The following is a 12,272-nucleotide window of genomic DNA, read 5'->3' as shown; positions in this document are numbered from 1 at the left end:
ACTAATTGTATTCATGTCATGTTTTTCAGACAGTATTCATGTACACCACTGAATGTACCAGAAAAAGTTCAGCATTGTGCGACACTTAACTCAGGAGATACGACGTCATAAACACTGACCTGGGTGAAAAACTGATACTTCATGCAAGACGTTTAAATTTATTGCTGTCTTGCTACTAATTCTATTCACAATACATTTCGCAGACAGTACCCACATATGTTGTTGTATGTACCAACAAAAATATATAATTGTAAGGCATAGTTTAGGAGATATGACATAAAATACTGAGATGCACTAAAAACTGCGGCATCATGTATGACGTTTTAATTTATGACTTAATTGCTACTAACTTTTTCGCACACTTTTCTCAGACAATATTCAAATGTACCACTGAGTGTACCTAGAAAAATATATCATCATGCAACACATACTTCAGGAGATATGATGTCATAAACACTGAGATGTGCGAAAAACTGCCGCATCCTGTAGGACGTTTTTATTTATTATTTCTTTACTAGTAAGTGTATTCACAACAAATTTCGCAGACAATAGTCACACATAACGCTGGATCTATTTGTAAAGTCGAAATATATTTAACGTATGCGTATGTGGGCAGAGTCAAGTGTAAGAGGTCATCTTAAACGCCTGGAACGATTTTAGTCAAATTTTGTAGAGATATTGTTTACAATATGGAAACAAATATTGTAGATTAAAAACTGTCAGCCTCTTATTTGGGTGAGCGTGATAATGTGGAGAGAGAAAAGGGGAGGAGGTTGAAGGACAGAGGGTGAAGAGTAAGGAGGAGGTAGGCAAAGATAAGTGGGGCAAGAGATGGACAGAGGTAGGGGATGGGGAAAGTGACAGAGAGAGGGGAGAGATGGAGATGTACAGAGGAAGTAAACAGGAGGAGATGACATTGACAAGAGGAGGAAGAGGAAGGTGAAGGAGATGAACAGACAGAGGGGAGGAGGAAATGGACAGAGAAAGGGAAGAGAAAGAGTTGGACAGAGAGAGGAGAGGAGAAAATGGACAGGAAAGGGTAGGAGGTGAACAGGGAGAGAGGGAGAAAGAGATGGGCAAAGAGAAGTGGAGGAAAAGATGGAATTAGAGCAGGAGATGGAGATGGACAGAGGGGGAAGGAGCAAATGGAAAGAGGGGCAGGAGCAGATTGACAAGGAAATGGAAGAGGAGGAGACAGAGAGGGGCAGGAGGAAATGGACAGAGTGTGAAGGATGGAGAAGGTGGATAGAGAGAGGGCATGGAGAAGGTGGACACTGAGGAGGTCAAAGATGAGGTGGACAGAGGAAAGGAGGAAATGACTTTTAGACGGTTGGAGTAAATATCTGCCTGGGCAACCCCGGGTACTCAGCTAGTGATTAAATACGGGTTCTATATAGTTGCAAAGGAAGTATTATAAGCTCACTAGGAAACAAAAAATTAGTCACGAAGTACCCACACGCAGATGAATCGTTAATCCTTTACAGCTAGCGCAGCGATCGAATCACAGACTCAACTGCACACGCACTGCCTCTACGTGAGTTTTAAGCAGTAGCGATCAGTGAAACATTTATGTTTCGAGCAAACATTGCTCGTAAACGTAAGGACGCGAGAGAGTGGTAAAAAAGGGCAATCGTGTTTGGCTATGTCTATGACCATGCAGTGTGGATTTATTGGTATTTTGTGTCGGATTGTACAACGTGTCTACAAACAGTGGTGTAACACGCATGGCAGCGAAACACGAAGTCAGAATTGTGGTCGGAAAAAGATCCTGATTGAGAGGGACCAGAGACGCGTTTCACGGCTTGCGGATCAAAATTGCTTCCGAATCCGACAGGAATTGTTGCAGGCAGTGAATGAAAGTCCATCGGAACCTGTTAAAGAGTGTAAGATTTAGAGTCGGTCACCTAACAAGACGCCATTGCTCTCACAGCCACATAAGAACAACAACAGCAAAGTTCATCGGTTTGGAAGAATCTGTGATTTGTTTTATGAACACTCCCCTATTACATCTTGATGGGCTGCAAAATCACCTGACCTGAACGAAACACAGAATCTGTGGGGCATGTTGGAACAGCGGCTAAAACGCCGACATTAACATCCCCGCAATTCGGTGGAGCTGTGCGATCAGATTCTTAGCGAATGGCCTTAACTGGATGCCACGTACCTGCAATCACTTCCTAACAGAATACAGGTGGTTATCAAGTCGAGGGGCGGAATTACACAGCGTTAAATTATGTTTGTGATTTCCCCAGAGGCGATTGAATTTTTTGTCTTCTGGCCCTAACATTCCTTCTGAAAAATAGTGGCAAGTTCCGGTAACGATGATGGAGGTGGCTAGCGAGTACACACCCTGTCTGTCGTATCCACAGAAAACAGCCAAGTCTTGTAGAAAAATAGTAATAAATGGAAATTAACTTTAAGTCTTTGAAGTCTCAGGCCATGGCAAGCAAAAGTCACAGGACAACCAGCGGGCCAACCAGGTGGGCAGCATGTCGGGCGCCCATGTAAAGCGGTAACGCTATAAGCTATGAACACATTTTTTTTTCACTTGCTGCCATTTGTTTAATGAACCACCCTCTAATTTCCTATGCTGGGTCTGTAAAAGCCTCTTCGCCGCTGTGACTGTTTTCGGTGGCTGTGTATTACCACACAGGCTCGCGCCTCCACTAACACCGTCGCCTGTGTCCCCCCATGTGGAGGCGGGCTGTTCTCGCTTTTATATCTTTTATTTTTGTTTGCAGTATTTTAGAAATCTTAACCTTAATACAATTGAAAAAGGAAAGTGAAATACAAAATGGTGATGATTAAGAAGAATTAAAAAAAAAAAAAACAGAAGATAGGGAAGGATAGAGTGTAGAGGTTCCCGCCATCAGGTTGTGGGTGGTGGCCAGGGTCTTGGAATGCACTTCAAGACGATGACCGTCACCCACGATTCCCTTGTCTGTGCCTACTTTTCTACTAATTAGCCGATTTGATACATATGTACAAATTGGTGCACGTTGCTCATCAATGTGTTTAGCTTTTGCACCTTCATCAGATTGTTCTGGGCTTGTTGGGTGTGCATGAGACGCCTGAAGTTACGCTTCATTTGCAGAGGTAGTATCGTCGTGGCTGGTTGTTTCCGCACTGACATCCATGCCGTGGACACTCTGCTGTCTTTGTATACCGGCTTGCCTTACGTACGGTCTGTTATGTAGGTGTTCTCTGTACAAGACCTTAGTCGTTTCGTAAGTTATTTAAGTTTATTTGGCTTCCGTGTAGTGTATGTCTTATGTTTGTGTGCTGCCTGCAGAAAAAGACAGTGTGTTCAGGGGAACCTTCTTCCCAGCATGTGCGCCTGGTTGTCTATTGCACACTCACGCGACTCGAGTGCGTGGGATAAGGGCCGTGACCTGTGAGGAAGTGCACCATACGGCGGCTGGGGTGGATATGTTTTAGTTTTAGTCTATCGCTGATGTCAGGGAAGAAACTGTATACTCGGCGGCCCTTATCACTGTTATCCCACACACCCTGCCAGGTATCCACTCGCCATGCTCTGAGTTGGCGTGTTGTTTCATGTGATACACCAGTGATCTGCGGAACCTGGTCTAGTCTGCCTATCCTAAGCCAGTGCATAGTCGTACGGTATCTAATAGTTATCTCTATTGGGAAGACCCCCATCACAACGCGTAGTGCATGGACCGACGTTGTGCTGAAGGACCCTTCCCCCCCCCAATTACCCATAGTCGAAGCAGAACTCTTCTTTGCCCACGACGTAAGGTAATTCTATCGGTGGACAGTCTTAGTCTGTGGGCCCACGTACTAACGGCCCACTGTGTTAGCGCTGCAACGGGTCCGTTCGAGTGGTCCTTCCTCGTCTTTTGTAGTTCTAGTTTGTACCTGTCCTTAGTAAGCCGGTATGAGTTTATTCGTATCTGTCTTTCTCTTTCTGAGACCACTCTTTGATAAAAAATTTGCGTTTACGTCTGGTGTCTTGTTTGAGTTGTGTCAGATTTGCAGTCCAGGTAATAGCGTGTTTCTTGATGTTGGTATGTAGGTGTTCTGTGTGTGCGTGCGATGATGTCTGTAAGCGTGTGTGCTCTGTAGTCGATACTTCCATCGATGTCATGTAGTGCGTGTTCTTGCATTGTCTGTCTAACCTTGTCCCAGTCTGTCTTACTAAATAGCAGTCGTTTTAATTTTATTTCTGTATTGACGTGAGGTATGTTATGGAGGGTGAGTGTTATGACCTTATGGCGTTATGGTCACTCATTGTAATGTGGTCGTGTGCTGTCTAGTCGCGTGTGAAGGTGATTGCTGCATTGTTCGCAAGAGTGATGTCTATGTAAGATGTAGAGCCGACATGTCCAATGGATCTGGGGTTGTTTCCTTCTTTATTTATTACAAGGAGTCCAGTTTCTTGTATGATGTCGTTGACTACTCTGCCTTTGTCATCTATTGTATCAGAGTGCCACAGGGTGGATCTCGCTTTCATGCACAGTGTGCAAGCTCTCTGATGTGTTTCGCGAATGGAACAATGCAATGGCAGCATTGTGCATACATGGACGCAATGATCCATGTGTCACCCTTGTGCGAAACTTCCACCGTGGCTAAGTGCTCTGTGCGTAGTTCAGTTACCTTAACGGGGTGTGTTTCTTGGTTGACGATTATGACGGGCGCCTTACAGTCCTCCTGACGCGCAATCGTTACCGCATAGGGCGGGAGGCTAGAAACTTTCCCTTGTCTTGTACAGGGTTCCTGTACGCATAGTACATTGCCATTCAGTTCATGCAGGACTCGTGGGAGCTCCGAGCTAGCTAGTAAGCTTCTCATTGAGCTGAACTACTTTCAAATTAAAATTAAAGCAATTACAGCCCTCGGACGCAAAAAATTGTCTTTTGACCTGGTTTCGGAGCTACTATGAGTGCCTTAATCAGAAGTAAAACACTCCAACTGGCTACAACATAAGTTCAAAAATTATGGGGAATTTTTTTTATAAAAGTGTAAGTACTGACTAACAGTACAAGAAAGAAACAGTACTTACATGTCACGTATGAAAGTGGTGAAGTTTTAGCCACAATTTTTTTAAAAAAAAGAGAACATGGAAGGCAAGCCATTATGGGCTGCTCACACATGTCAAGCCACAGGTAACAACAGACTGAGGCGCCCGCGTTAGCAACTGCGGGCAGGTGAACATTATATCAAGAGTGCCATCTAGTAACCGCAAATACAAGTAGGCTACTTAACATTAAGAATATAGACAGATGAATGTTAAGATGAACATTATTTAGTACATGAAGTAAAAGGCATTGTTTTATTTTACAGCAGCAGACAAGGTAATATTTTGTCTACATAAGAGCTTAGAAATACAGTTTAAAGGATGAAAACTTCGTTATAGAATTCCAAAGAGGGCTGAATGATACAGCCTATATATATATGAAATGATAATTAAATAGACACCCTAGCTGCAAGCAGGCGTTGATACACTTCATTGGGGACATGTTGAAAATGTGTGCCCCGACCGGGGCACACATTTTCAACATGTCCCCAATGAAGTGTATCAACGCCTGCTTGCAGCTAGGGTGTCTATTTAATTATCATTTCATTTCTAGCAAAGCTGCATGGTCATCCACGGTAACTGTTCTTTCGGGAACAGATACTACCGTCATATATATATATATATATATATATATATATATATATATATATATATATATAATGAAATGCAGCCAATATAAACCATTTAATAAACAAATTATTATTAGTCGACTTAGACAGAAAAAAACATTTCGGTAACTGGACGAGGGAACACGAAATCAATATCAAGTAACGGCTTTATACCGTTGAACAAGTTCTCATTACGTAATTGTAGCTGCTCATTAAGAATAAGGCTATCATTTCGAGAAAGATGTTTAAAAATTTCTAGTTCTTCGAAAATATCTAATCTACGCCCTTTTTTCTCTATGTGCAAAATGCTGATACCGTGAACAGCTTTAGGCGCGTGACCTGTAATCAAAAGGTGGTCGGCAAAAGACGAATTTTGGGTGCTAGTACCATTTTTTAAAGATGTTCTTTTTATCTGACTGTAAAGGCAAGTCCTGTTTGTCCTCTGCAGTAAGAAGAGCATCTTATCACTTCTTTCAGGTCTGGCAATGTTTGTTGATGTGAAAAATGCCGAGCTGTACCATGATTTAGACTCCACGTTGATCTGTAAGTGCGTTCATGACTGGCTAGTTAATTCAATTCAAAGGTCGGAGGAAGGCAACGGCGTACCATCTCTAACAGGTTCATGCCTAGTAAAGCACTGCGGTATTCGGAACAACCTTGGGATTGATGACCGATTTACTTCACTACAAAACTGATTTCACATGGAATAATTTTCTATGGTAATTCCAGACTTAGGCACAAATTATGCGTTACACAAAAATGTCCAGCAAGAATATCAGACGCCCGTCCTCAAACACGAAGGAAGCAACTGTTTAAAAGATAAAGCACTCAACCAACGTCGTGTCAATAAATTTAGCAACTCCGCTCATCCGCAACACATCAGCGACTGAGGACAACCAAGGAGATACAGCGCGCCTCAAGAAATCGACCCCTGCTGGTTGAAATGAACTAATCTGAGGCCGAATGTTTCTTCTCTATCTTTTTGTACATTGCATTTCGTCTGTTAAATTGCTTCATAAGTTGTGAAACTCTTTTACTGACTTCAGTTAAACTTCAAACATTGTTATTCTGTGTACTTTGTTTCATGTTCTTTTCATACGATAGATTTAATCATGTGACTGTGCAAACCATTGTCTCCTTCAGCAATGTAACTTTGTCTCTATTTTAAGTGATAAGGTCATAGAATGCACTGTAGTTTTAATGACATAGTACGTGTTCGCACTACATGTGACGGGTATCTCACTATAACGAAATTTTAATGGTCTGCTCTCTGTAACTTGACATGCAAATACCCAGACCTTATTCATTTAGTATTTGAAAGTGGGAACACATATTGTTTCAAACCTTTACCAAACTTTCTCTTGCAGACCCCCCCCCCCCCCCCCCCCGCACAAAATGACGAAAGGAAAAAAAGTTTATCGCTTACCTATATTTTGATGTTCATACAGTAAAAACTACTGCATTAGGCATGACGTTTTAATTTATTACTTCTTTATTACAAACTCTAGGCAACGGCCTTGCTGCAGTGGATACACCGGTTCCTGTCAGATCACCAAAGTACTGTCGGGTGTGGGCGGCACTTGGATGGGTGACCATCCAGACCGCCATGCGCTGTTGCCATTTTTCGAGGTGCACTCAGCCTCGTGATGCCAATTGAGGAGTTACTCGACTGAATAGTAGCGGCTCCGGTCAAAGAAAACCGTCCTAACGACCGGGAGAGCGGTGTGCTGACCGCATGTCCCTCCTATCCGCATCCTCAGCTGAGGACGACACCGCGGTCGGATGGTCCCGATGGGCCACTTGTGGCCTGAAGACCGAGTGCTTTTATTACAAACTCTGTTCGCAAGACACATCGCAGACGGTATAGACATCATACACATTGGGCTGTGTGAAAACGAAAATGCAGGGCGAAATTCGCTAGAGATGAAAATGTGTGAAATATATTTTTTCATGAATATAAGTCACATATGCGTTAACGGGTGAAGGTTTCCAAGACCCCTGGATCGAGTTCAGTCAAACTAGATATATTTGTATTAATTACTGTCTGGAAAGATATACTGTGGGTTAAGAACCACCAATGTCGTATCGGGATAGGGGTGATATCTTGAAGAGAGAAAGGGGAGGAGGAGTTGGAGAGGCGGAGAGGGGCAAGGAGGAGACGGACGCAGATTGGGGGAGGAGGAGATGGCTAGAGAGAGGGGGATGAGGAGATGGAGAAAGAAAGAGGAGATGGACAAAGACAGATAGGAAGGAGCAGACGGAAAGAGAGAAGGAGATGAGGTAACAGGCAGGAAGAGAGGAATGAGGAGATGGAGAGAGAAAGGAAAGAGGAGGAGATGGAAAAAGGGAGGGGGGGAGGAGCATATGGACAAAGAGAAGGGGAGAAGTATATGGACAGAGAGAAGGCGAGGAGGAGACAGAAAGAGGGGGAAGAGGAGAGGGGCAGACAGGTGGGGGAGGAAGAGATGGAAAGAGGGAGGAGGTGGACAGAGAGAAGAGATGGTCACAAAGAGAGGAGAAGAAGACAGATTGAGAGGTGGAGGAGGTTGCCAGTGAGAGGAGGAAGAAGAAATGGACACAAACATGGGAAGTATGAGATGGACGGAGATGAGGAGAAGAAGATGGACAGAGTGGGAGGGACGGAGAGAGAGAGAGAGAGAGAGAGAGAGAGAGAGAGAGAGAGAGAGAGAGAGAGAGACAGAGCACGCGCACAAGAGAGAGGCAAGAACGAGATGAACAAAGAGATGGAGATCAGGAGATAGATTAGGGAGGGGGGAGGAGGAGAAGATGGACTAATAGAAGACTGGAATACATACATACCCGGGTTACGCCGGATACTTAGCTAATTATATGTTAACACGTAAGATCGTTGCCACACAAGCTTGACCATGTCAGATCTTATAAAACGACAATGTATATGGTGACACCCTGTAGGAGGGCTGGTGTACGAGGGCTATTCGGAAAGTAAGGAACGATAGGTCGCGGAATGGAAACCCCAGTGAAAATCAAAACTGTTTTTTTGCAACAGTTAGCTAGAATTTCCAGCTACTTATCTCCATAGTCGCCGATCCTACTTAGACGCTTGTCGTAGCGTTGTACCAACTTTCCGATACCCTCGTTATAGATGGCAGCCGCCAGTGCTTTCCGCCAATTCTCTACGCTCGTTGTCTGTGCCAGAATGTTGCATTCCTAGCCAGCGGTTCATGTGAACAGAGATGAAACTCAGAGGGAGACAATTACCGGCTGTATTGTGGGCAATCAAACATTTCCACTTGAAAACGATGCAGGAGCATCTTCATTGCCCCTGCAGAATGCGGCTGAGTTTTGTCTTGAGGCATAGCTTCAGGCGACACCAGGCCCTCGTACTTGGCGGGAGACACTATTGTTCAAAGTATCTTTATGTGCTCCCTGCGTGCTCAGATCTAAGAAGAACGACGTAACGCGATCGACGGGCATACTAGAGACACTGCCCAACACACCTGAGCAAAACTTCATCGGATTTTCACTGTGGTTTCCATTTCGCGACCGATCGTTCCTTACTTTCCGAATAGCCCTCTTATATGGAGTGTAATGCAGTCCAGAGGGGTGGATTGCTGACCTGGGGGCGGCGGCGCCAGCGGCAGGCCCAGGCAGGGCCCTGCGTGCAGCACGGCGAGGGGCGGGCTGTCGGCGGGCAGGCGGCACGAGGCTCGCCGCAGCTCGCACTCGCTGCGGTACGTCCGCCGGTCCGAGCCGCAAACCGGCGAGCTGCCCTCGGAACACTCGTGCGGGCACAGACCTGTCACACAAAACACACACACGTCTCTTCATCTTGTAATGGTATTTGAATTACGTAACCATCACGGCACCTCACCTCAACCTCTCCATACCAGCAATATTCTACTGCGTTTCTGTAAAAAAGTTAACATATTTCTGTGACAAGATTCAGATTTGATTTCATTAATGCAGAGGCACTTCGATACAGCGATATGTATATATTGCAATGATATTATTCTTATGTGTATTCTTTCTTTTGTCACTATGATCTTTGACGTACTCTGATTTTTGGGGGCGTAAGCTGTTATTAGAGAGTCAAGCTTTGGTCGTCACGTTAAAAAGACGCAAATTGTAGTCAGTTTATGAAATGTGAACTTTATCAGTGAGGAAGATATTTTCAAGTATGTTTTATATTGTGAAGTGATGTTTTGGAACGAGTTACGTGATATTGCAAAAAAGTAATAAAAAAGAAGTGTAGCTTAAATTCGGAGTGCTAATTACTTTTTTACATCACCATTGTCCTAACTTGCAAAAGTTTAATCTTCAAGAATGGTTTATGAAACATATCTATAAAACTTTTGAATATCGCAGAATAACACCTAGGCCTCTTTGCATCCGAGCTTGGAATCATCACTACCTAGATTTTCGACGATTGAGCCATGAGTTCACAACGAGACCAGCGTGGGAAACACGAAAAGATGAGTGCCTAGTTCATCCATTATTTCAAGAAATGATTTTATTAACTGTGCTCTAATGACACCTGCCACATAATATAACTTTTTTGTTGCCCGAAAATGAAATATTTAGCAGCGTGAGCAACACTACAATCATAATTAATTTTTGACGTTTGTTGTGGTAGGGTTGTTAGAATCTCCACATGCATGCTCCACACCATACAGCCACGCTATTCTAATTATTACCCGACAATCATCACGTTAGGAACTCTGCCAAATTCGTGGCCTTACAGAAAGAGGTATGGCTGCAAAAGGACGGTTTGCTGGTAATCTTTCATGTAACATCTCTTTTCAAACGAGTGCGACTTCAAGACACTGGTACTCTTGTTGCTGTTGTTGTTGTGGTCTTCAGTCCGAAGTCTGATTTGATGAAGATCTCCAATACTTCTCTATACTGTGCAAGCATATTCGTTTCAGAATAACTGTCTCAAGCTACATCCTTCTGAATCTGCTTAGTATTGTGGTCTCTTCCCTCTAATACTAAACTGGTGATCCCTTGATGGCTCAGAATGTATGATATCAACCGATCCCTTCTTCTAATCATATTGCGCCACAAATTTCTTGTCTCCCCGATTTTATTCTGTACCTAAACATTAATTACATAATCTACCCATCTAAACTTCACTATTCTTCTGTAGCATCCGATTTTAAAAGTTTCTATTCTTTTCTTATCTAATCTATTTATTGTCCATGTTTCACTTCCATTCATTACTGCGTTCCATACAAATAATTTCACAAACGACTTCCTAACACATAAGACTATATTCGATGTTAACGAATTATTGTTTTTCAGAATAACTTTTCTCACCACTGTCAGTCTACATTCCGTACTTCAGGCATCATCAGTTACTTTGCTGTTCACATAGCAAAACTCATCTACTTATTTGTGTCTAGTTTCCTAATCTAATCCCCACAGCATCACCTGATTTAATTCGACTACGTTGAATTATTGTTTTATTCATCTTATATCCTCCTTCCAAGATATTGTCCATTTCCTTCGACTGCACTTCCAAGTTGATTTTTGGGGAGGGGACCCAACAGCAAGATCATCGGTCCCATAGGATGAGCGAAGGATGTGAAGGAAGTCAGCCGTGCCCTTTCAAAGGAACCATCTCGGCATTCGTCAGAGGCGATTTAGGGAAATCACGGACAACCTAAATCACGTTGGTCCGACGTGGGTTTGAACCGTCGTCCTGACGAATGCGAGTCCAGTGTGCTAACCACTACGCCACCCCGCTCGGTTGCACTTCCAAGTCCTTTGGTGTCTGTGACAGAATTAGAATGTAATCGACAAATCTCAAAACTTTTATTTCTCCCTGGACTTGAATTCATACTCCAAATTTTTGTTTGGTTTCCTTTACTACGTACTCAATGCACAGTTTGAGTAACATCGGGGATATGCTACAACCCTGTCTCATCCCCTCTCAACCATTGCTTCTCTTTCATGTCCCTCGGATCATATAAATGCTTGTCTCGTTGTAAATAGACTTTTGCTCTTTGTATTTTACTCCTCCTACCTTCAGACTTTCAGAGGGATTATTCCACCTAGCCGGTGTGGCCGTGCGGTTCTAGGCGCTTCAGTCTGGAATCGCGTGACCGTTACGGTCGCAGGTTCGAATCCTGCCTCGGGCATGGATGTGTGTGATGTTCTTAGGTTAGTTAGGTTTAATTAGCTCTAAGTTCTAGGCGACTGATGATCTCAGAAGTTAACTCGCATCGTGCTCAGAACCATTTGAACCATTTTGATTATTCCAGTCAACATTGTGAAAAGCTTTCTTTAAGTCTACAGACGCTGTAAACGTAGGTTTATCTTTCCTTAGCCTATCTTCTAAATCAGTATTATTCATTGATACTCTTAGCGGATCATTCTGAGACCGAAACGGTGAAACTGTTTGAACAGGTACTCACCACTTGAAACCTGGTGTGGAGGCTCAACCTAAACACTTCTTCCATTACGTGGATGATACCTTCTTTGCGTTGGAAGACGGCAGAGAGGCCCCGAGTGAATTTCTGCAACACCTGATCGGCCTCCTTCAACACATGTTATTCACGATGGAGCTAGAAAATATGGATGTCTTTCTTTCTCGGGCATTCTAATAACAAGAAAACTAGACGGCAAATCGTTGCGTGATCGAT

At 43.5% G+C, this 12,272-nt stretch overlaps 1 protein-coding gene across 1 annotated transcript in view; it reads right to left on the bottom strand.

Moving 5' to 3' along the window:
* The window catches only part of LOC124775274 (agrin-like), a 369,325-nt gene that overhangs the window by 254,487 nt on the left and 102,566 nt on the right, over positions 1–12,272 (bottom strand). The window contains exon 6 of the mRNA XM_047250112.1: positions 9,245–9,424. Within this exon, the coding sequence (XP_047106068.1) occupies positions 9,245–9,424 (180 nt within the window). The remainder of the gene's footprint in view (positions 1–9,244; positions 9,425–12,272) is intronic.

Source organism: Schistocerca piceifrons, chromosome 2 (genome assembly GCF_021461385.2).
Source record: "Schistocerca piceifrons isolate TAMUIC-IGC-003096 chromosome 2, iqSchPice1.1, whole genome shotgun sequence".
Lineage (NCBI taxonomy): Eukaryota > Metazoa > Arthropoda > Insecta > Orthoptera > Acrididae > Schistocerca > Schistocerca piceifrons.
The sequence above is the reverse complement of the archived record's forward strand: the minus strand, read 5'-3'. Positions and strand labels throughout refer to the sequence as shown.